Below are 26,631 nucleotides of genomic sequence, written 5' to 3'. Positions count from 1 at the left end.
GTTTGAATATTGCAATACTTTCTTATAACAAAATAGACCTGCAGAAAGAAATTACTAATAAAATATCTTGCATATGCATAGTTGTATACTCTATATAGAGATTTACCTTAGCTTTGATTGTATATCTCACAATTTTATTTATCATTGTTTATTAAACTCTGAAAACTGTGTGGCTTTATTAATAATCTGTCCTAAAATGCGGTTAGATGTGCCCCTTTTTTTTTAGCACTTGCCCCTATAGTGGTCTCTGCACGGCCCTGGCAGGCTGCTTTGCTCCTCAAGCACAAAATGACCAAATTTCTGTCAAGTAAGCGACTGAAGGAACCATCCAGCAGCCTAGCTATGTAGCTCTCTGCTGCAAAAAAACCCCCTAAAAACTACTGGCTGACTAAATCAGAAGGCATGAGGCAATATTTTTGCTAACACATAAATATTGCGTAACAGTATTTAAAAAAGTGAGTAACAAACATTGTGCAATGGGGTTCCCCGGCCAGAAGCTAATGCTACATGCTAACTGTACCAACTTGAAAACATTTCATGTTGAACTCATAAATAAACTGTCCCTTTTTCCTGATCATGTTCTCAGAACATGATAGTCTTTTCTTGTGTTTGCTACAACGATGAGACTGATAACATTCTTCCAGACTAAATCCCCCTCTGGCCATATGAGTGAATCCCACTTTCAATTCTGGGAAAGTTATCAAGATGACTATCAAGACCTGGTTTTGCAGAACTTAAACTTGCACTGCCTTATCTTCGCGGTGGGATTCTTTGAGCGATTGAGTCGTCCCGTTTTTCCGATACACATCTTGCTTTTATCTGATCAGGTTGTTTCTTTAAGACACTTTCAGTGCCAACAGAGAAACCGCTGAAAGATGTATGTCAAAGCAGTGATGTGTTGAAGATCTTAACCACAGAAACCTCCAACTATCTTGTTCTCTTAGATGTTTATCTCTTTGATTCACATTTAGAGCTACACATCTTTTCCAGGATTCAAGCTGTATAATTGATTAGAAATTAGTTATAAGAAGGGAGTTTATTGGTTAAAATTGTTGTATTAATGTCACTTAATGCTAATTTTCACCACTTTTATATTTAGCTACTGAAAAAGAGTTACCATTGAATAATACACATTAGTCTTCAAAGGTTGTCCAATTTGGACGTTCAGGTAAGAGAGAAGAATTCAGGTCTTTTGTTTGTCCTTTAAAATACATTTTAAGATGGAGGTTTAAGTGGCTAGAGACAGATTTATTTTTTTTGTATTTAAAAGGCATTTATCGTATCGTTTATCATTTATCTCGATAAGAATTCTGATTTATTGTTGCCATGATAATTCCTAATTTTAAAAAAACAACAAATCCGTCCGTATTGTTAGTTGTAGTATTTTTTTTCCCACTGTTTATTCAACGACAGTATCAATAAATATCGATAAATGCAGTCAGTGTGATCAGTATAGTGATAAAAGTCATATTAATTTTTGGGACTGGGATCTTAAGAAGCGTATAACTAATGGGAATATTTTTCAACAGTATTTGTGGGGCTATGACTGCTGCGCCAATAAAAAAACTTAATAGTTCTTATTGTCATTTTTATTGTTATCACGATAGTACCACAAAATATCGGGATAAAAGTTTAAGTCCAAATCGCCCACCTCTAACACATGGAGTTCTTTCTCTTAGAAAAACAGAATATTCAGTGTTTGAAAACAATATCGAGACTTTCAGTAAATTATAAATAATGACAGGGCACACGGACATTTTGGGCATCAAACACATTTTATTTGAACTTATGCAGCTTATTTCAACACAGTTAGTGCACATGCAATGTTTAAATTATCACTATATGTTTGTACCAAGTTTTTTGTTTTATTTTGTTTTTTTATTTGAAATGTAAATATTTCAACATTTAGGTAATAAATTAACAAACGTAAGCATTACCAGAAACACCGCCCACAATGTGTGTACACTTTCAACAAAGCATAAAATTACAGAAATTAATAAATCAGCAATGTTTTGTATTTATAGCTTTTTTTTATGAAAATGTTTTTTCTTAAAAACACAAATTCAGTGAGACACCAGAAAAATGAGAAAAAAAAATAAAATCACATTTGACTCATGTTTACAATAAGACAAAAATCCAAACAGGTCTTTCACTTAAAGGTATTGTGTGTAGGATTTTTCGCTGGACATTATTTTACCAAACAGATTAACAAGTGCTACAACATGAAGTCACAATGAGCCACTTTAGAGTCGTTTTCTGGAAATTTGGCTTCCAGACAGCAAGAAAAGAGGCAAACGTGACCAACTTTGCACACTTCGTCCAACAATCAAAGTGCATTTTTCAGGATTCCTCAGCAAAGCCAGAACCATTGTTTTGTCTAATGACCAGAGGTAATTAACCACTGCTCAGGCCTGAACAGTGGTTTTATTTAAGACCAACACATATTCTCTTAGAGGATACTACACATAGCACCTTTAACATTTTTCCACCTCAAAACATCAGAAACACAGTAAGAAGTTGTGAAGAAAATGCACAAATCCTTAAAAACGCATCACAGATAAAGAAGCAAACAGAGCATGTACATTTATGAATGTATTGATGATTTTATTTTGTGACCACTGAGAACCACTGAGTGTCGACTTGTTATACGTGTGGTGGAGCATTAAGATGCAAAATAATGCCTTAAAAAACAAAAAAGGAAAACTTTAGTTGTGGGCCTGAGAGATGGAGGTAGAAACGCAGGGAAAGTGGCTAAAATCCAGCTCATACATGATTTATTTAGTATTAAGTACTGTATGTTTCAGTAGCGTAGATATATATGGCTTTCCTCTCTCTAAGCTGTCCAAAGTGCATTTAATGCCGTCATTAAGTAGGAAACGTAGGCGTCTGAAGGTGATATATGTCTTAGGAAGTAGATTTATTTGTTTTCTTGCCAAATGAGTCAACTATGTTCTTTATGCTGCACAAAAAACTGGGCAAATTTACAAGCATTCCTAAATTTATGTACTTAGTTTACGTCTGGTAAACCAAACTAGCAAAGAAAAAAAAGCAAATAAATTAAGATTACTCCTCAAAAGTTGCCAATTTTAGACAAATTTTGTGATTTTTTGACAGCTGACAAAATTTTCTTTGAAAATCAGCAAATGGTTTACATTTTTTGGTATTTATTATGTTTTAAGATTTACTTAAAGTCTAACTAACCCCCAAATCAATGGGCTTTTTTAACTGATAAACTGCCTATGTAGGTTGTTTAAAGTGCTATCTTTATTTTTCTTTGCAAATTTCGACATTTTTGTGTACATTTGTTTAGTTTTGTGTTACTTTGCCTACAACCATGTCAGCTGTAATCTGGCCATTGCTTTCCTTTACTTTTCCAGTCTTGCTTAACGAACCAAAGCGTAATTTGGTTCGTTGAAAACGGTGAAAATTTACAACCATTTCCAAATTTTACGTGAATAGTAAAATGTACCAGCAGGGAAAATAGTAAATATATAAATAAATAAAACACCCCCCAAAAGTTGTCAGTTGGACTGATTTTGTGAATTTTTGACAAAAACTGGAATTTTTTTTTTTTACACTTTTAACCCCCAAATCACCTTTAAAAAAAAATTGATAAATTGCCTAAATTGATTATATAGTGTTCTATTGTTATTTCTGTGCAAATTTAGACATTTTCATGTAAGTTTGTATAGTTTTGCCTAATACCATCTCGGTGCGCCTTTGCCATTGCTTTTCTACGCTGTTAAACTCGAAGCGAAGTGCAGCGAAGAACAACGGCTAATTTTTACCTGACTGCTGCTCAGATCCATTATTATACAAAAAACACCGTGAAAATTTCCACACACATTGATTTTAGATAGTTTACATCTGATAAACTGTTCCAGCAAAGACAGAAGTGCAAAAAAAAAAAAAACTAGAAAAGTTTTCAGTTAGACCAGTTTAGTGACTGTTTAACAAACCGACGATGCATTGGTTTTCATTAAATTGAAAGGAAAAATATGCTTTACACTTTTTTGTATTTATCATTTTTACAACTCCACATTTTATTTAAATAGCTTTCGTTTCCACTGGTTCTGCAAAACTATAATCCTGAAATACAGCCAAACATTTCGCTCAGATGCATAACTGCCTTCTTGGTGAATCAGGCTCAACCAGGCGAACCTGAAGTGCCACCATAATGCTCAAACGCCTTTTTCGAAATCTCATTCTTGCCAACAATTGACTCTCAGTTACATAACCTTCACACTGCAGATGCTTTGTCCTTTGATGATTGGATTATTTTTTAAACCGTCAGTACATCCGAACGCAGCTTTAAATCAACTTGAGTTCTGGTCATTATTTGCTGTATATCTATTTATAATCTGAACATATAAGTTTTTTAAAAGATGCACAAACTCGTCTTTTGGCTGTTCTGTTCTGCAAGCAAATCCACATTTCTTTGAATTGTGTTCACAAGATTTTCTATTAATATTTAAAAGTTGTTTTGAACTTAGCTGGTGTTTAGCTCTCACAGCATTAAAAACACATCCATAAAAATAATATCAACTTTGTCCACATTTGATAGGCACATTTAGTTACAGACTGGCCTTTGAATGGCTTTTATATGACTAGATTCTCAGCGTTAAACCAGAAGTAAACTTGCACTTTGAGGTGAATACTATTAAAATATTTTTCTTCTAATGGTTTATGGCTCTAGCTTTTCTTATTTATGTATTTTAATACGCTGCATAATTTTTCTAAAGTAAATTTTAGGTGAGATAAATATTTTGCTGGTTATAATGTAAAGTGAAGTAAAATTCACAGCTGCCTTGCGATTGTGACATCTTTGAACGCGTCGTGTTGTGGATTCTGATTGTGAAGTTTCTACAACATGTATCAGAAAGTTTGACTTATTAGTTGATCTGGCTTAAGAGTTTTAATTTTAAAGTTATTTTTAAAATCCTTTTTTAGAGAACATGAACAAACAAGTCATCAATTAAGAAAATTTATGCAAAATAATATCCTGATGGAAGCTCAGCGACTCAACGTATGGCTTTAAATGTAAATCCATGTATTTGCACAGTTTGGGAAGAAAATAAATCACTAACTGACGCTAGGAACTAATCAAACGTATAATTGCTATTGAGAAAAAAGTAAGACTTCAGGGCGGAGAAGCACTGCTATGTCTGTTAATAAGGCTAAACCAACGAGAATCTGAAAAAAAATTATGCAAAGCAAACATTTTGAAATCTGATGTCTGTTTTTCCCCATCCTACCAATGAGTTGGTAGTCCACTGGTCCGACAAATCAGAAACGCTTCTCTGTTGGCTTACAACTTGAGAGTGGACCAACTACAACTAAAACCACTTAGGCTGAGTTGGGAGTCGTTTGCTTGCAGTTAAAATGTAAAATCTATTCGTTGTAATCATCAATGTGAAGAGGATGAGAAAAAGTGCAAGCAGCTGCCTATGAGGTTGATAAACCTTTGTACGATAACCGGATCACAGCTTCTAAATAACAGTCAGCATTCAGAGTTATTGTGTGATCCGCTCAGCATGATTGGGAAAGAAAACAGATTTTGAGCACGAAATCCTGATTGGCAGTGTCGCTTTTGCTCGTCCAGAATATCAATCTACCTGCATCAATGCTGATAAGCCAACGATCCTGACGGAGTTTGCTCCTCCTCTTTGGGTCTGAAACTGATGGTGGAGGTGCGGAAACGTCCCACTTACAGCAAACACGCACGCAACCTGACTGCAGCAAGAGCCGGACAGCCTTTAAACTCACTGGTTTCCAAGGTACCTGCAATTATCTTGCCGTTTTAACATTAGCTAGCATGTTGTCAGCACACTACAAAGTTTTGCTACCAAATTTACATTAGTGAATGAGATGCGTCTTAAGGAGCCATAAGCATTAAATGCAGGTGAGGCGATAAATGGCGAGAGAAAACGGGACAAACGTCGGACATTACGATGACTACCATTGGTTTTAGCTGTTACGTTGTCAAAATAAGTGCTAAATCTTAAATGTATGCCTGATATATAAAAGAAAAAGGGACGCAGTGCTTTGCTACCAATTATCAACACTACAACAACTAGATAACAATGTTAGGAAAAAGTTTTAATCCCGAAAAAATGAGCGAAGGAGAAGCTAGCATAACTATTTCAGTTATGCTAGCTTGAGTTTGACGATCTTAATATGTGGATCCGACGCCAGACATCTGTGCGTTTTGGCTCAGTTACAAAATATTTTACAAAATAAAAAAGTGACATATCACAATAAAAACATAAAACTGTAACAGACTGAATGCTGTGTGTGAAATATTTGCGTGTTTTTTGGTGTTAAATTCTGAAACGTAAGGTGCCGTTGTTGTCGGTTGCTATGGCAAGAAAAAAAAGTGGTTCTGAGTTGTTCAACGGTTTTTCTGCATTATTTTCCCTTTGCTGTGGCGCACTACACCAAGTTAATAATACCCACATCGTCAGGTTTCATTTTCTTCTACCGCACCAACAATGGCATGTAAAAAAATCAATTTTTCGCCGTTAAGCGTTGGATGTAAACATACAAGGGGAAGTTAAGCACGCTGTTAAATTACATCCGAATGCCGAATGCTCAAAGTGATGAGACGACCAAGAAAGCAGCGGTAAAAAGCCAAAGCGGTTTTAATCCTGTGAAAATGGAGCCTAAACTTTATTTTTAAGTAGGGTTTAGTGGTCTGCTTTTCTAATTAATTGTGGACTCAGCTATCCTTTTATGTAAATAAAGAGAAATTTGTGCTGCATCAGCTGTTGCTAAAAAGCTGGAAACTCAATAAACAAAGCAGAAAAATATTTTAAAAAAACAATTGTTGAATTAAAATCAACATTAGGCTTAGCTAATGTTGATCTTGTTTTTGTGTACAACATCCTAGAAACACATTCACCAAATAAATGATTTCTAATGTGTTTTTAACGTTGCACTTCACACAGCCTTATATCTCCCAAGGCATTCTTGTGGCACCGTATTTAACAACATATCAGTTACTTGATTTTGCCTTTTTCCTCGTTTCGAGACGCGTCATCTGCTCTACACGAACATCGCTGTGTTGCACAAACACTATGGCCGTAGTTTCAGATCTTGCATATTATTTTAACACTTCTGTGTGGGAGTTATTTTGTTTTTACACATGAAATAATTAATGAAGTACCAGCCCTTCTTTAATGAAAATACAGAGGACACTCGGATGTCTCCGGATACACAAGCTGGAAGTGATTCTGAAATGGGATGCTTCAGGATTATAAATAATGACATGCTGGTCATTGTCACATTCAAAGGTTTGTTAAAAGTATAAGGTTGAAATAGTTGGACCTGAGATTTAGCAATTTGCTGATGTTCAGAGATTAGCTGTGTATTTATGAGAGTTTGAGGTTTTTCTTGTAACTTGTGAGTAGAAAGAATGTTCTTTTTGGAAATGCTAATTAATGTCTTCCTAAAGTTCACATGGAAAAGAAAAACGCTCCATTCATCTTACTAATCATCTACAAGGGTGGGTAACTTTTAAAACAAAGATGCTAAGAGTGGATCTGAGTGTTAATGAGCCTAATTTTATTAGAGCTTAAACTGCGTGTCATCAGCAAAGAAGGAAAGAAAAATACATATATAGCTTTTATTTTATTCAAAAAATTCTGCTGTACATAATTTTCTAGCATGATTGTGCTTCCGTACCCTCAGAGTAAAGTTGGGTGTGATATCCCTGTGTGATTGAGGGTTGATTAGATCTCAACTGGCACCAATTTCAAGGTCAATAAAAGGTTTTTCAGCATTGGGTAGTAGAACAGCTATTGCTTAAAGGACGGGGATCGAAGGAATTACATATGGCTTGCCTGAACGCCTCGGTGTTTTTGCATAACTGGGTGATTCTCTGCTGTCCGGTTCAGATTCAGGGTGAATGCCGGGTAAATGTGGCCTAAATTCATTGTTAAAATGTTGCTTTTTAGGTACTTATGAATGGGAAAGTGTTTCTAAATGGTGAGTCTTTGCATTATTGAGATGTTTAACTGCCTTCTACTGTAGGCATGGGCCAGTTATTGTTACCGTAATCCAAGGTTACACCATTTTTTCAGCAGAGGTTGAGCTAATGCAGCACTTCCCCTCCCCTACATGTTGCTAAAACACTGACAGTTAGCTTGACTTTTCTTCACATGCAACAAAATGTGGAAATGTTTCCAGTCGTGAAAAATAAACAGTTATTTTATGTATAAGAATCATCACTGTAATATTCAGTGTCATTTAAGAAGTTGTAACAGCCGTTGGTGTTTTTCAGTTTCAAGCGGAAGCAGTAAGATTTCTTTATACATTTTTGCTTTCAGTTTTGGCGAAAATACCATAAAACTGGTGGGAATCTCAAACCAGCCCATGCCTAACTTACAAAGGTGTTTAAAGTAGGCCTGTTGCAATAAATCAATGAATCACAAGACACAGTAAAGTGAGATCAATCATTTCCATTTTTATGGTTTATTGATCTTTCGACTAAATATTGGATGACAAAAGTATCGAGTCTGGTCTCAACTAATCTTTTTGTTGAAAAACAAGAGACTTTATAATTGATTTTATTTGGTATTTCAGTTTATTTATTTTGGATATTTAAAATATTTTCCATTTCTAGTGTTAAATGTTCATACAAAATTAAAGCTTAATGATATTTGCCATTATATTACTTGAAAATGGTCTCAAAAAACAATATTATCGTTTATCGCAATAACTTGTGGGGCGATTTATCGTCCAGCAAAATTTGTTATTGTGACAGGCCTAATTAAAATACCTTAAAAATGGCTACAATGATGTAAAATAGAAAACATCCAAAAGCGCCAGAGCCTTCCTTTAATTGTGCAGGCAAATATGAAGAGTGATATGAAGCCATAAACAAGAGATGGCACATGAAAAATAAATAATTAGCATATAAAAATTTGAATTTAAGAGAAGATGCACCAGCGCCAAACTGGTTCTTCACAGGAGAATTATTAAAATACATAAAAAATAATTTAAAAAAAATAAGTGATGAGGACAAAACAAGGAGCCCACCCTGCTTTGTGTACCAATAAGCAGAAAAGGCAACACAGGATGATGAGCAGTGAGGGAGCAGAGGGTGTGCCGGACCAGTGTGTTTGACTTTAATATGCAGTAAATGATAGAAATAGTGGCTAACGTACGTTAGTTACACATTGGTGGATATCTTGTACTTGGGAGACATGTTATTATGGAACCAGATGAAACTAAAAATGAGGCCCAGGGATTTGGGTATACGTTCGTCGTAGGCAAACGTCATGGCCTCGTGCAGCGGGACTTTGACGACCTCGATGAGTTCCCCCTCGCGCGGGTCGCCTCCGCCAGCGCTCACGCAGTTGTCGTCGGAAACCTCGGCGTAAAACATGGTCTGCTTTGAACCTATTACACCCACACTTGATCTGCAGAGGAAAAAACAAACTTGAAAATCAGTAGTTTGGAAAAACCCTTGAACTTTCCCACATTTCCTCAAAACTTAATGTGAATGAATGCTTTTCTACTTATTTTTTCATGCATAAAACTGTTAAAATTGGCTGGGCGTTTGTATTAAAGCCTCTTCGGCCTGGTGTAATATTTCTACAGGATTTCCCCAACAGAAAAACAATAATGTGATGAGAATTGAAACTGTGGCAAATACTTTTTCTTCCTCTTATTATTTTTCACAAATATGGAAAATACATCTTCACTTTTTCTATATGAAAACCTTATGTTATTTTCTTGGTCCTAAAACATAAAAGAAGAAATTAAATTAGCAAAGGAAAAATTAGCAAAAAGCAGAAGAAGGTGCTCTGCTTAGAAGAGAATGAAAGTTAGCTCGTTTTTTTGCTTGTTTATATGGAACATGCTTTAAAAACGGCCACTGCCTTTTTAAAACACGGTGGTGGCAGCATCATGTATTCTACTGTTTAGCTTGTCTGCAAATTAATAAGCTAAAATTTGCATGTATGCATGCGTTAAGTTAGTGCCAAGACATGCCCCAATTTTCAGATTTTTATTTCAAAATTTATGAAAATTTTTAAAAATATTATCTATTTAAAATTTTTTGTAAAAAGTATTGTTTATTTAAAAAATCAAATAAAATTATGTCTGGTTATGTCTGAGCTGCTCCAATTTTCAGATTTTTATGTAAAAAAAAAACCCCTATGCTCCAATTTTCTTTCAATTTAGTAATTAAGCTTGTTGCAATAAGCAATAAATCACATGATGAATTAAAATCATCTTAAAATGTGTGATTGTTTTTCTCTCTACCAAAAACTGGATGACATAAAACTTCGGTATCTATTTTATTTGCTTCATTTTGGAATTATAAAGTCTTCCAGTTCAAACGATAAACATGCATTAGAAATGAATGTTTGATGATCTTTGAAAAGGCTCTCAAAACAACAATATTATCATCACAACAAATCCATTTAAGCCAAATACAACAATGAATACTTTTCCAAGGAGCTGTAGAGTAAAATCCCATTAAGTATTGTTTGGGGATTTCCATTTCCTGAGCCGTGTTGCGTTTTTGTGCATGTTTGCCAAATGGAAAGAAGAAAAGAAAAAAAAAAAAGACCCTTATGGGCTTCATGTGGGTTAAGACGACACCATCCTACACAATGGAAGCCGCCCGCACATAACAATGGACCCAGACGACACCGACTCAGCTGCAGGAGGTTTTCAAGTCAAATCAAAAACATATTTTCGTTAGCGTTCAGTCACGCCTGTCCAGGTTTTACTGTCGGATATGGGGCTGCTCACATCCTGGCAGCGCCGGGCGGCCAACATGTTGACAGTGATGAATGGTTTCCCCTGATGTTTCCCCCCAACTCACTCACACTGCTTATTATTTTAAGAAGCTCCAGCAGATATTAGTTGGGTTTCATTTCAGAGGTTCCCCTGAAAACGGCTAGCATTAATATTTTATCTCGTTACACTTCCTCCTGTTTTACACTTCCCTCAGATTAGGGGAAAAAATTATTCCAAATACTAAAACTAAGAAAAATACTTACACCAAGAATAAAATCACCAAGTATTAAAAATAAAATGCTTCATTTCTCGTCTATTTTTGCACATTAAAATCATATTTTACACATATTAAATTTTAAGCTACAAAATGAACTAAATTGTTTATTTAGAATAATTTTTTCTTTTATGTATTTTTTTTACTAGCTTAAATGTGACCTGTGATGCTTCTTTGAATATGTTAGGCTAGCTCAGTGGGCGATAAAAACATTTTCATTACATTTTTTGCACCAAATCATACATGCTGGAGCTCAGCCTGGGTTGCTAGGTAACGGGCTGGGCTTCACTGGGGTTGCTAGGTAACGGCGCAGTGCCTGCTGATTTGTGACGTTCCGAAGCATTTACTGCCAAAAACAGGCTAGATGTCAAAATAAATGTACAGAAACGTGAATTTTGCATAACAGAGCCTCTTTAGATAGAAACTAGAGAAATGTTTTATTTGATTAGCACAATCGATAAGATGAATCGACTACTAACATAATAATTTACAACAGCTCTAATGATAGCTGATATATTGGTTAAATATTGTTTTACATCTTCCTATATATTCTGAGACACTTACAGAACCTGAACAATAGTCCAGCTGTTATTTAAAGTCTATAACTCTGCCTAGTTCAGAAGAATGGAAAGTCTATTTTTACGGCGTATAAAACTGTTTTTCCTTACACCAGGAAGCGACTCCTGAGCCATGAACAGGGGAATTGTTTTCCACTTTATTCACACGGCCTCCAACTTCTGGGTTGCATTTGTTAGGCTTGTCACCGTCTTTCACTCCGACGCGTCTTTGATGGCCAGCAGATTTACGGGAGGAGCTCGGAGGAAGCCGCAGGTGATTCCAAACCCTTATTTCTGAGGAAACGTCTAAAGCGGCGCTAACCTGAATGAAGTAATCCTCTTCAGCTTGGAGGCTGGTATATCATAGCCACACTCCTCCAGCACTTCCTGCCGGGCGATCTCCTCCAGCGACAGGTCCGGTTTGTCCACCAGGCCGGCGCAGAGCTCGTAGGTGACCCCCGCCGAGGCCGGGGGCCACGGGGACGAAGGAGAGCTCTCCTCGGCTGGGGCCGACTGGCCCTCTTGAGATTCGGAGGCGTCGCCCTCTTCGGCCTTCTCGGCGCCCTGAGAAGTCTTCGTCTTGGCCTTTTCCCACTCACACATGTAAACAGCTGCGAGACAGCAGAAGATTGATGGATATGAATTCATCAAACTGTGTTATATTTAAGGTTAGAAATGTAACCGTGTTCTCGGTTGTGGTTGTTTTTATCTAAACGAGATAAAAAGAGGGGATAAGTCACGGCCCAGACTTCCTTGAATTTAAAGCGCTGCTGCGATTTCTGATAAAAAAGCCGATTAAACATGTCGTTTTAAAAGCGAAAGTGCACACCGGATGCTCAAAAGTCCAAATTTAGATCATTGACAAAGAAATAAAAGGTACCTGGACGGAACTGCTTGACGAGGACAAAACAGTGAGAGGTGGTGTTGAAGAGCAGCACAGATACACTGCAAAGTACAGGAAAAGTCATCGTTAAACATGCCAACATTTCATTTCAGGAGCAGGGATTCATTATAAAAGCCAAAAGCATCTTATGTTATAACATCCCTTCAAAAACAGCTCAGCATTTCAGGCTTTTTCTTTGCAGTTTTTAGGGTTTAAATGTCATCTAAAGCCAAGTTTCCCACATATTTTGCATTTTCTTGTTGAATCTATTTGTTTACATCTGATTCCACGTTGGAAGCTCAAATTTTTGCAGCTGTAAGTCAGACTGAGGAGTTTTTTCTTTTCAGGATAACGATATTTAACCTGTCATGTCAAACCAACATGCAGGGATCATCAGATTTCAGGCTTGATTTTATCACACCGTACTTTATTCTCTTAAAGCAAGTTGTAGCCATTACAACTCCCTTTTAAAATGTAAATTTTAACATCAGGGGTGTCCAAGTAAGTAATAACTTGTTTTTAATCAATAATTTATTAATATTGTTGAATTTTTTTCTAGTTCCACTAGCAGATTATTTCACTTTTAATAAATTTTCCCCATGTTTTAAGCTAAATTATTGACTTAAAACAAGCTCCTATTTCTTCCTGAATGCAGTAGTTTTGACTGATTTCAAACGCACCAATATATTTGCATTAGAAACTAAACCAAGATGTAAGATTTAGTGCTTTCCAGTGTAAGATTGAATCCCAGAACTGGTATTTAAAAATAAAACAACTTGCATAAAACACTGCTCAGACAACAAACTTTATAAACGTCTTCATTAAGCTCCATCAGATGACAAAGGTTTCCAAATTTATCTTCATATTGGAGTTTTCCTGTTCTAAACTCCTAAAAATAAAAGCGATACTAAAATAAATGTCATTAGCCGGACTAACAATACTAAAATAAGAATCGGAATCTGGAGAGCAGCAGGTCACATCGCTGGGATTTCAACTCGTCGCAACCAGGATATGGAAATAAAACTAGAGCGAGGGTCAACGGTCACTGCCGTGTCTGTCTGTCTGTCTGTCCGTGTGTGTGTGTGTGTGTGTGTGTGTGTGTGTGTGTCGGTGAAAACTTGAAGCCTAGGGTCGGCGTTGGGAAAGCGGATGCGTCTGAGGTGGCAGGAAACCCTGCCCCGTCTTTCCCATGCTCAAAGGGAAACCAGGAGATTGCAGTGAAAAGTTTAACAATTCCTGAGACGATGATGAACTTCTCTTTGCATTTTTAAATTTCAGATGATGAAAAACACGTTTCGCGCTCAGTGCTCGCCAAAAATATACCTCATGTCAGCTAGATGTTTGTCTACAGGACAGATGGGTCTGCAGTTTGTGACACTGCCGTGGATAAGACAACAAAAAAGCGAGTGGGGGACTGCTGTGACTGAACAGACACTCAAACAGTCAGGAGATAATCTGCATTTTTATCTATACTAACTGAAACATGTGGAGACGTGTTTTAAAGTCCCAAAACAGACATGAAGAATAGCAGGTAATACTTGAACTATAAAGCTGTTTCCCTGCAGGTTTGTTTGCATCATGTTTGTCGCTTCACTGCAAAAACACAAAATCTAACCAAATACCTGTATCTAGTTTCTACTGGGAATATTTTAGTTCATTTAATATAAGACAAAACTAACTTAAAAGTACATTTTTAGCAAGACAAAAAAATCTTGTTTTAATTCAATAATTTCTTAATATTGTTGAAAAAGTACCAGATTATTTCACTCAAGACATTTTTACTGTATTATAAGTGAAATAATTTGCCAGTGGAACTAGAACTGGGTTGCTAGGTGACCAGCTGGGCCTGGCTGGCGTTGCTAGGTAACGGCACCAGTGGAACTCAAACTTTTTCATCAATATTAAGAACTTATTGAACTAAAACAAGCTCCTATTTCTTCAATTCAAATAAATTCAAATTCAAAAATAGTTATCAATTCCAAACAGAAATTAAATAATGATAATTTTCTTGCTGAATATCTACTTTTAAGTTAGTTCTGTTTTATTTCAAGTGTACCAAGATATGAGCACTAGAAACTGGACCAAAATATGTCTTTGCAGTGCATATCCATGTGTTTCAAATATCTCAATAAATGAAGACCTGAAAATAATAGTCGTCATGAAGAAAAAAGAAATAAATATAATTATGTTAGACAATAGATGATATTAGACAACATTCCGGTTCGGCCTGGACAGTTTTTACAGAATAGAAAAGGAAAACTTTGTCTCTGCTGATAATTGCGAAGCTTTTGATCCTTTTTAAAAGGGTTTCACACCAGCAGCTTCAGAAACTCGGCTTCTTGCTGCTCCACTTCCTCTCTCAATCACTTCTTTCCTCTCTGCCACCTCGCTGAAAGCACAGAAACACAAACAACCTTTTCCACTTTGCTGGCTTCCCAGAAGAACATGAGAGAGCTGCACATGTGACCAACGTTTTAGTTTTCTCTTCATAAAAATGTCGCTCGCTGATGGGAAGCAGCCAGAGAAACCCTTAAACTAACTTCCAAAAACACAACATATTGGAAAAATGTTATTGTTTTTATTAATATTTTGTTACATTGTAAACACAAACATCAATACATTTTCTTGGTATTTTTTAATTTTGTTTTACTGACATCATTGTGTTGCTTTTTCCTGAAGCTAATCAGAAATTTCTGGCCAGTTTCAGTTCAAACAGCAACCCGACGCACCACTCAGATCGCAGCTTCAGTGTTTCTCCTTGACTGAATAAAGGGCAACACTGGTGGTTGCCATGGTGATGCTCTACCCCTGACTGGGCCGGGATTGGATTTCTCAGATCAATATTTCCTCATTGATCTAATCGATTAGCCAAATATAGACACTGACAGACAGATGGACCATCTAGTCGCTTTAAAGTCTTTGTAGCTCAGATTTAGACTTTTATAAACGGGAGGTGCCGTCGCATAACTTATAAATTTTAACTTTAATTAGTTATTGATTAACTTTGGGCTCTGATGTCGTCTCCAATATATCCAAAGACTTTCTGCTTCAGCTTAAACGTGATTTAGGCAAATTTAATGCTTAATTTGGCCTAAACAAAGCACAGCTCTTGGACTTAATAGGAACTCAGCAAACAATTTGTTCAACTTAAAAAGAGAAATCTTTTATGATTAAGATAAAAATACATTTTTGTAAATCTCTTCAGTAACAGAAGAACGTGGGTCCATGTTTATTTTACTTATTAGGCCAAAAAGATGGAAAAAAGAAACCAAAGTCGACTCCAGGACCTGGAGAGTTTTGGATACATTTCCATTTTGCAAGTTTATCTAATTTATCCTGCAAAGATCTTCGTTTTGCAAGCCAAAACATTTCCAATGTTCCCTGCATCATGAGGTGACTTACTTTAAATGTCACATGTGTCACCTAAAGGTCAGTACAAGGACTGCAAGTAAATATTACACTGTCTTCATTTCTCCTAAAGCTTCACATATTGTATTAAATGATGCAAAATTCTGGAAAGGAAACTATTTTTAAAACCTTTACTTGCATAAACAGAGCTTTTATAATGAAAGTACACAAACAGGGAGCAATAGTTGTAACCAACATCTCCTTAAATAACAACCTGACATCACAGTTTAAAAAAAATACATGAAATAATGATTATGATCATATTTTTTAATTAAAAAAAAACACAAAGGTGTGACTCTGGTTGCTCTGGAAAACTAATAAGAATAAAGTCAAAATTTAAACATGTTGTAGTTTGATTGCAGGGGAACTAAAGCGTCTAAAACTGGGGTGTCCAAATTGCGGCTCGGGGGCCATTTGTGGTCGTTGGATTAATTTTGTGTGGCCCTGGTCTGCAATTCAATAATGGCACAAATTTGGCACTCCAACACTTATTGTAATTATTTTAGGATGAGATTTTCTGTTTCATGTTTATAAGTTCTTAAATACAACACAAATAATTTTTCTATTTTACATTTTTACTCAAAAACAGACCCATCCAGTACATTTGGCTGAAGAAAAGTCTTACTAAAAACATCTTATAGAGACTTAAGAAACGGAAATTAAAAATCCCAAAAAGGTAAATCACTGGAAATATTTAGGAAAACGTAAAATAGACAGAAATCATTTCTAATGGAAGAAAAAAAAAAGTAAAATTTTGGCCTCTGAATACTTTCAGTTTGGGGATTTCTACAAAATTTAAATACACAACTTTTAAATGCTTCTTCCTTTGAAAAAGACATTCCAGCACTGCAAACATAAATCAAACTCAATTCAACAGAAATCCAGAAACAATCCCAGGTTCCTTTCCCTGCAACAACCCGGCAGGATTTCCTCTTTGTGAATAGCTACCTGTCGCCAGGGGAAATCTTTTGTTAGAAACACAGGTTCGACATTTACCGCCTTTCTCTCAGGGGTGCCGTTTCTTTAACAACAATCTCTGTTTGGGGTCAGTAGTGCAGGAAAGAGGCTAGAAATGACCTGAGAGTGACCTCAGGGCATCACTGGGGCTTTGGCACCCAAGTGTCAGATTTCTGTTACAGTTTAGAGTTTTATTACCATTTTATTTCATGTAAAAAACACAAAAAAGCAGGTGCAACGTCCCCTGAAAACAACCATCTTTAACTCAACCATTCAGCCATAAAGGAGTAAAAATACCAGATTTATTAAAGTTGCATTTCAAAGAGAATCAGGATTTAAAAATGTTTTATTTAATAAACGGTGTAGCAGAAAAACTTTCTAAAATTAATCTAAACTAACAGGTATGTTTATTTCCAGATTACAGAGAGTTACATGGGGTTCCCAAAGTGAAGGCCGGGGGCCGTTTATGGCCCTGGCAGTGATTTGGCGCGGTCCACCAACTGCAATTCAGATATGATACAAATTTATAATTTGGGTAAATTTATATCGGGCGTGATTTTCTTATAACAGAAAGTGTTCATCTTTTTATAACTAAGCTTTTATAATAAGAAGAACCAAGTTCATCCAAAGACTTTTACTAGAAAAACCAACGTTCCTGCACACAAATCAGCTTTTATCTAAACTTGCCTAAATATAGCAAACGTTTTGAAAGAAAATGAACAAAATCCTGTTTTAATAACAGTGAATTTAATAATTTCAGCTAAAAGTCTTTTAATACAAAAACGTGCAAAATCCTGTTTAAATTTTGGATTTGGAATAAATAACACCCGTTTCCTACAAAAAAAAAAAATTATTTGCTTGATTTAATTTTGCTTTTGTACATTTTCTTAGCCTGTAAGTAGTTTAGACTATTATTTTTGATAAAAAAGTTTGAACACACTGTTTTAAAGTGAAGCTTGAAGAGCTTCTTTTAATTAATGTTTCTTAATTAAAAGAACAAGCATGTTTTAGAGCTTTACAAGCACCGACAGTGACATTTTCAGCACAATATTTAAACGGGACTCCAGCTTAGTCCCAAACATGGCCGACTCATTTCCATCTTTGCGAACCGAGGCAGCGTTGAGCATTCGACAGGAGAAAATTCAGATTTTACCTGTCGTGACTCTGCATAAAGTCCCAGGATTTCTTTGTGCCATTCTGTGAAGAAAGAAAAAAAAAAAACAAGAATTAAAGTTTATGAAGCAAAATAACAGATTTCTGAATTCAGCTCTTCATGGTCTTTTCTGCTTGTTTTATTGTTTGTAGTGAGTAACAGGATAGTTGTGGAAAAAGGAAGACTTGACGTTCAGATTGAGGTTAATTTCATTTTTCTGAGCGTAAATTAGAAATTCCTTGGAAAGTGAAACTTTTCATGTCTGGAAGTGGAAATGATAAATTCCTCATGACTGAAACGTGACGCGTCTCTTCCTGCCTGCAGCGACGGAGACATCAGCTTCTGTTTTAATAGTTTACAGTCACATCATCATCATCAAATCACAAGGCTGAAAGCAAACACTTATTTCTGTTGATTTCCAAGATGGCGCCTGCAAACTAAATATAAATGACGGAAAAACTATTTTATAAAACTATTATAGTTGTTTATATTTACAATTTTTGTCACTTTAACCACAAATTCAAGCAGCTTATCAATTAATACTATATGTAAGAAATGACTATAAAATAGAATTAGACAGTATCCACTTTTTGATACCATTAAAGCTCATTAAACTTAGTAACACTGGGGTTTACGGTATTACAATCTGCTTAGACATGTAGAATATGGGTTTTTACTAGTCCACATATTCAACTCAATATGATTATCCATTTCTAAATTTGTCTTAAGGCAAAAAGCCATCAAAAGTGTAAAATTCTGCAGTTTAACTTTGAGCAGTCCAGGTAACCCAGATTTTAAACTAGAGACGAAATAATTCATTAAAAGAGTCACAAAAAACAGAGAAACAGCCCTTTAGTTTAGCAAATGTAGGACACTAACCTAATCCTAACGTTAGCAGCTATTGGTACCAACAGTTCTAACTTGTTAGCATTGTTAAAAGCTATCGTTAGCATTTTTAGCAGCATCATTAGCATCTATTATTAGTAGTTATAATTAGCATTGTTAGCAGCTATAATTAGCATCGTTAGCAGATATTGTTGTTTCTCCATGTAAAACGAGGCATACTGCTACACAGCAGGCGTCAACAGGAAGTACTTTCTTGAATGTAAAGTATTTAATTTACCTACATACGTCTTACATCAGAGGTTTTTAATGATACAATTTGAAGCAACTGTGCTGCTATTTTTGGATTTCCTTCAAACACATTTAACATCAGACTGAAGGTGTTTGTACAATCTGCCACCTACACTGAATATTTAATATCAAGGAATATCATTAATTTATTTTCAGATTTAAAAAAACAAAATGGAAAAAAAACCTTTGTATTTGAAAATGCAATTAGCACAAACCACAGAGAGTTTACCTTTAAATATATGATGCATTAATAACCCTGTAGCTCCTGTAAATTCAACACTAATTTAGCCGATGTTGCTCTTTCCACATTGCATGCCATCATAAAAAGGGTAAGTTAGCCTACATTTTCAATGCCTAAGGAAATATGACCTTGATTCATATTTAGGCTACACCTCCTCTCCTCCCACAAGCTCAGTGAGACGCAGCGAAGAACGTTTTACCAGAGCAACACGAGACCCGGTGTGAGGCTGTGGTTCAGCGACACCTGAGAAAACGGCGCGAGTCGAGCTGAACGAGGCCAGAGTCGGATTTCTGCAGAGAATCAGCCTTCAAGGCTTCCAACAATGACTGAATCACATGAAGACGACGACACAGGACAAGCAGAGAGAGCAGTGAGCCCTCACTCCCAGCCATTAATCCAAGGACAAGACTGGAGTCTTAGCAGAACTACGGACTACCTACGTAATTACAATCCTAAAAATCCTGTCATGTCAAGAAGATGGTCCAATTCCTGCAGAGAACGTGAAGCCAAACCTCAGAAACCTGACATCAAAATGGATCTGAACCAAAACCATCAAGCATTTCAATGCATGAGTAACATGAGGTACATTGATACCAACAGAAGGAGTTTCATCCATCAAGCAAAACAACACACACACTCCAATTTAATGGCATTTTCAGAGATATTTGGGGGTCAGGAGTCAAACTCAAAAATAATTTACTTTCCCAGCATTTACTTAATTCAAATATGCTCAAGCTAATTTCACTTTTTTGTTTAAAAAAAAAGTTTTAGTTGTAAACTACATTTTTAATACAAAAATTATGACAACTTGACCAAAACTGCCAAGATATGAAATATTGAAGTGGCAAATGCACTTGCTACAAATTCCAGGTCTTCGTTGTCTTGAATATATTTTTTTATAACTCGGACTGCAGCTGAAAAAGTCCAACACAAACGAGTCGGAATCAAACCAAGTCAAGTTGATTAGTAAAGAAAATGTGATGAAAAATGACCAGAAATAGAAATTCAACTTGAACGGGTCAAATCCTTGTTTATACTGTTAAAAGAATCAGTTTTCCAATTAACTGATCAATCAAGTCCAAACACGTGTTTTTATCAGGTTTGTCAGTTTTCTGGTAAATCTTGTGGCTTGTTTTGGTATGCAGGAAATTGAAGCTTTATTTTATTTTTTTAGTAAAATGGTTTTCTACTAGTGAAAACGTTATAATAAATTATGTCTCTGATCTTTATAAAAACCCAGAGCCTTGGTAGTGTTTACTGCAGTATGAAAATAGCAGAGCTTACATTTTTCAGTTTTCGTTAAATTAGCCGTTTGTGTCAAACATTGATGCACAGATGGGAGTTTTGTTTCTCAGCATGGTGAGATTTCAAGACGTGAAGTCGACAGGATTGTAGAAATCTCCAACCAATCCAAATAATATCAATTGATCAGAATAAATCTAATAAGTGTGACTACATGTCTATTCCCAGGCAGGGTGTGAGGTGAAACCAACCCATTTCCTCTTCTTTCTCTGGTTTGCAGAGCACACAGATGGCGGGGTTTCCCTCATTACTTGGGCCACTTGCTGAGAGAGGAAGGGCGGGAAGAGCGCGAACGGCCCAGGGGAGACCGAGAGCCACGGCCGACATGGATTACGACAGAGAGATTAGCCCGTGGGGAGAGACGGAGGGAGAGACGGAGGGAGAGACGGAGGGAGAGACGGAGGGAGGACAGGCAGCATACATGGAAATAATGCAGCCTCTGAAAGGCACCTGTGAGAACGGCCACTGCAGGGAGGGATGCACAGGCTTGATCTTTAGGTACTTAAAGTTTAATTACCGTCTCAAACTCACCCACACACTCCTGACAGCCGTGGCAGAGAAAAACCCGAATGCTGTCCTCGAATACAACAGCACTTTAAATTTCTCCTCTCGTGTTTCGGCTTCAGTCTCATAAAAAGCTGTTGTAGATATATTTAAAAAATAAAAAGAGGAGTAAGTTTTTGCCAAAAAATCTCAGAGATATTCTAGATTTCTGATGTCAAAACTGACATCTGAAACTGAGAAATTTCAATTTCAATCAAAAGTTTTGATTTTAGCAGAATTTTGACATTTCAAACTCTGAAATTTTCAAGTTTTTTCAGAAAATTTCTGAGTTTTTTTTCTTGAATTTTTTTTTACTTCTCAAGGTCAGGCATTTCCTTGTTTTTGTAGAAAATGTCTTAGATTAATGTAAAAATTTCAGATTTTTTTCTTTTTTTGTGCAAAATTTCAACTTTTTAAACTCAGAAAATTTCAAGTTTTTCCAGAATATTGTTGAGGTTAATCTCAACATTTTTTAGATTTTTTTCTAACATTTTTTTTACTTAGCAAGTTCAGAAATGTCCTTGATTTTTCTATGCAATTTCTGGGATTATTCTGAAAAATGTCTGATTATATTTTTCAACTTTTGAAATATTTTAAGTTTTTTTCCCCAGAAATTTTCTGAAATTGATCTCAAAAAAATGTTCTAGCAACTTTTTTTTACTTCTCAACCTCAGAAATTTCCTTATTTTATTTAGAAAACCTCTGACTTTTTTTGGTGAAAATGACCTTTTTTAATCACAATGGCCCTGATATATACCATCATATTTATCACAGAATAGTTTTATCACTAGAGCTGCCTCACATAAACATCTACTTTTGTCTGAATACATCACTTTAGTTAAAAACTGATCACACATTCTCTGAAACAGACACACTATACCAGTTTTGTGCAGAACCTGTGCGTAGACAAACAGTTTCAGATGAATCACCGAAATCATTATGATGAATAAACTGGGGGCAATTATGCAGCTCTAAGTAGCAACTTGTGATTCTGCGACAGTGCCGGGTAAGACGGATAAGAGGGGTTTCCCGGAGTCAACGAGGGACAATCACCTGCTTTGTAGAGGGAGATGAGACAAAACACCTCTAGACATCAATGAATCAGAGAGCCTCTTGCACAAAGCATTACCCACTTCCACGGTTTGCGTGGAAGCGGGAGCAGATTTGGTCACCGGCTCAGCTGCAGATGTACAGGCGACGAGCATAAAAAGATTGGAGGACACACTCTGTAAAGGAGACAGAAAAGCGTTTGTCTCTGAACAGCTCTTCCTGAGCTCCAATGGGAAAACAATGAAGATGAAACGTTGGTAACAAGAGAGCCCAGCATCATCTCTCTGTTATCCAACTGCTGTCTTCTCATCATATTCAACCCTTACATCCTCTGTTTTAGCTCATCAAACTAAATATCTCCTCAAAAACCCTTTGCTTTGTGCATCAGTGACACAAAAAGACTTAAATCATCCCTGCTGAAGGCTACCAACTTAAACTTAACTGCCCTAAGCAGCTTTTTTTTGGGGGGGGGGCCAGACCAACATGTCATGATTTATCATTCCTAAGCTACTCACCTACAATCATTAGCATCATTTGTAATTAGCATGCAGCATGCCAGTGAAATTATGGCTATTGATTTTAATCTTACAGGAGTAACAAAGTAAAACAAAATCATTTAGATTTTGAAATGCAGAGTGGTATCTAATCGTTTCATTTCATTTTAACTATTTGAAAGTAACATTAGCTGATGACACTAAATTTAATATCTTATGTTTCCCCAACAGTGGCAGCAGCCATCAACAGGAACAGATGAATCATTATTATTTTATTATTTATCAAAACAATACAGAAATTGTTTTCCTATGTGTAGTAGCACTGAGTTTGTAATATTCAATGTTATTTAAAATGTATGTATATTTGTCTATCATGCTAGTTTGGTGCTCTTGGGGGCCCCTGGTGGCCCTGCCCCTCAATCACTCGAGGAAGATTTTTCTCAGCAGATTTTTTGTTGATGTGGTGAACACATTAAATAAATTAGGTTTTCAGATGGTCACCTCCAAATTAGATCTAATCGACTTGGTTTTTAGTGTGTAACCAACCAAACACCAAATGCAAGGACAATCCTGTTTCACTTTGGGCGCATGTCCCACATGGACATTTCAAAAAGCCACATGTTAGACTGCAGAGCTCAGCAAGTACGATTAGCCATCATTACTAACTACTTTAGTGTTACTTCATTTATCTCTTCATGCTTGCAAAGCAAAAACAGGGTTTCCCCCAGTGTATCATAAGCCTGGTGTGCCACCAGGCTTTTCCTGTGCCTCCACCAGGCTAAGCATTACTTATTTATTTAAGTCTTTTTAAAATGTTTGCATTTTTTAAGACTTCATAATTGGTGTTCAGGTGTAAGTCTTCCAATCTCTGAATAAGACATGATTATCAAGTGATATTTTCCAAGTCAACTTTAAACATTTTTAACTCAAAAGCACGATGGGCGCTGGATGAATGACTGCACTAGCACCCAACCACTGGGCTTAGCAAGTTTTATGGGGGGAACCCTGCAAAACTTTAGCATTCCTTCAGCCAGCTGACCGGCAGTAAGCAGCAACAGGAAGGGAATGACCAAAACTCTATTTTTCTATGCTTTATGTATTTGGAAATTTGAAAACTTAACCCTAAAGCCTTAATATGGACCTTGATGGACTCCCATCAATTCTTGTCCACAACCAAGATTTTTAAACTACAAAGAAATGAGAAATCCCCCGAGCTCAAAAGCAGAAAATTAGCTAACTTAATTTGTGACTTAAAAACAGATTTATCCTGGACAGCAGCCTGTGTTTGTGTTTGTCTACTTCTCGCTTTGTTTGAGACCATACGGACACACAGACTTGAACTTGGCTTTCTTTCAGTGAGAGCATTCATTATTATACTGTACTCTGCTGTAATCCAGTGGCATTAAACTAACACAACATACTTCACTGATGCTTTATTATGCATAAAGAGGGTAAAAACAAAAGGCAGGCTATCTGTAAACACTCAAAATACATGATAATCAAGTGAAAAAACGTGGAAAGTATTTGAGTTTTCAAACAAGACTGAGTTAGTTTGACATCTGAGATCAACAAGTCTCACCTGCGTCGAAATCCACATTTAAAACATTAAAAACAGCATCTGCTGCCGCATTAAACTGCAAAAACACTGAATTCAGCCAACTAATGTATAATGTAAAGCATGCGCTGCCGTTAACGTGATGCCTGGAAATTAAACAGCCCTCTGTGGGCTACCGTTAGCAATTAGCCTGTTAGCTTAACAGTCGCCAGTTTAAATCAAACAAACAAAAGGTGACAACTGAATCAACGCGAGTGCAACACTGAACAAAGGAGGTTGGATTTCCCCGGCCTTTTAATTTAATTTAATGAGAATGAGCAGAGATGCCAAAGGTCGGGTTTTTAGCCTTCCTCGTCTTAGCTTTGCTGTAGCTGCTAAATGAATGGGGGGTTGGGCTAGCCTCCAGCATCCTCCATCCTCCAACAAGACAACAGATAACTCACCTGATTGTAGAGCACCCGGAACGGCTTCAGGTATTCGGACTCTGTGCACGGAACGACTTCAACGTTATTAATCTCTTCCATAATGTACAGCTGGAGCAGGATTTGGGGGTTTACCGAAGCCGTCTCCGCACACTGACAGTGAAGGAATGCCTACGGAATCCGGGAAAGGACACACGAGCTCTGATTCGAGTAATCTAATTAAATCAAGTCAATTAGGTTGTCCTTGGATTATTGTTGATATTTTGGAAAGCGAGACGGTATTTAATTAGTTTTAGAAGTTATTAAGAAGAGGAAAACAAAAAACAATCGATCAAAATGTGTGAATTAAGCAGAATAATATGAAGCACATAATTTAATCCAGCTTGTAGCAGTTTGGTGGTTCGGTTATGTTTAATTTAGAACTGTTTGCCTGATAGCAGCATTTCTAAAATATATATATATATATATATATATATATATATATATATATATATATATATATATATATACATATATATTCTCCAAAAGCACCTTTATCTTTTATTTGTGGGTAAAAGTTTTCTTCATTTTATACATTAATTGAAAAATCCCAGTTTTTTGTGCAGAGACATAATTCAGTTTGCTCTAAATGTTCTCTGTCTTTGTATATAAAATGTCTGTATGGAAGCATTGGTGCCTCGCAACGAGAAGGTCGTGAGTTTGAATCCCAGCCAGGAGTCTGTCTGCTCTCCATGTGCTCCCACTGGGTCTCTCTTGGTACTCCAGTTCCTCCCACAGTTAAAAAAAACAACACAACAGCTTCATTAATTAGTCTATTCAAAATACTCTTAGGTGTGTGTGTGTATTGTTGTTTGTTTCTAAAATACAAGTACTTTGGTCCTGGTTGTTATCACACAGGTTTTCCTTTTTTTCCAGTAAATATTTACATCATTTTCCTCGTTTTTGTAACTTTGTGATTAAATTAAAAATATTTTCAAATCTTAAGAAGATCTGATTATTTTTTTATAAAACCTTATATATACAGCATGCTCTTTATTAGCATAGCTAATAATATCCATCCGTAAGTCTTACTAACATTGCCTGCAAAGGAAATATCTGTAAATATGTTTGAGAAAGGGGCATAATCAAAGCATGCCACTTAATTTGTAAACATGTCTTGTGTACGAAAAAAAAAAAAGAAAAGAAAAAATGAAACTTGTTAAATGTGTGTTTACAATGCACTTGTTTACCTGTAGAAATGACAGCTAGCAAACAACCAAACAGTTGAAGCTGCTGCATGTCACCATTGTGCTTCAGTGTATTCCCAAAGCATAAGTGAGTTTACAGGTCAAATTAAACAAGCACAACAATGACAAACAGTCCCAGGTGGCCTTTGTACTATTTATAGGCCACAATATTTCTGGTATGTGCAAGTGAAGATAAAGTAAAACTTACATGTCCGTAAGGAGAGGTTTTGTCTCCAGACAGGAGTCACATCAGGTTCAAACAACATGTCAAATAAATAAAAGAATAAAGCACAAACAATGAGATATTTGATAACAAAGTCCAATATTTAAAAACAGATCTCAGTATTTTACATGAGAAGTTGAAGGTGAAAGGTTAAGTTTTTCCAAGCATTTCTGTTTTGTTGCAAATTAAAAGAATTTTAGTATTGATCTGCAAATCTTCTGACTGTTACCAACCTGTGTGTACAACTGAATGTAATTTGAACAAAAAAAGTTTAAAGATATTATTAAAAGACTGAGAAACATCTGTTAGTTAAAGAATATAAAACAAAAATAATAATGGGCCAAGTACTGAGCCTTGTGGAACTCCAGGGGTTAAAAACAAAATTTTACTAAGAAACGTCTAAACAGGACGAACACCTGCCCAATCTACAGCCAGAAAATGTAATTTTTTTGCTTTT

The 26,631-nt window shown here is 36.1% G+C and overlaps 1 protein-coding gene across 1 annotated transcript; it reads right to left on the bottom strand.

The window, feature by feature from the left end:
* Positions 1–1,756: 1,756 nt before the first annotated feature.
* On the bottom strand, positions 1,757–24,916 carry nudt14 (nudix (nucleoside diphosphate linked moiety X)-type motif 14). The gene is made up of 5 exons (XM_014975160.2): positions 24,747–24,916; positions 17,985–18,028; positions 12,464–12,528; positions 11,906–12,194; positions 1,757–9,422 (listed from the first exon to the last, which is right to left on the bottom strand). The coding sequence occupies exons 1-5, from the start codon at positions 24,825–24,827 to the stop codon at positions 9,173–9,175; spliced, it is 729 nt and encodes a 242-aa protein (XP_014830646.1). The 5' UTR covers positions 24,828–24,916; the 3' UTR covers positions 1,757–9,172.
* Between the last annotated feature and the right edge of the window lie 1,715 nt (positions 24,917–26,631).

This window comes from Poecilia mexicana, unplaced genomic scaffold (assembly GCF_051168715.1).
Source record: "Poecilia mexicana isolate PSO_F unplaced genomic scaffold, ASM5116871v1 scaffold_21, whole genome shotgun sequence".
Classification (NCBI taxonomy): Eukaryota; Metazoa; Chordata; class Actinopteri; order Cyprinodontiformes; family Poeciliidae; genus Poecilia; species Poecilia mexicana.
The sequence above is the reverse complement of the archived record's forward strand: the minus strand, read 5'-3'. Positions and strand labels throughout refer to the sequence as shown.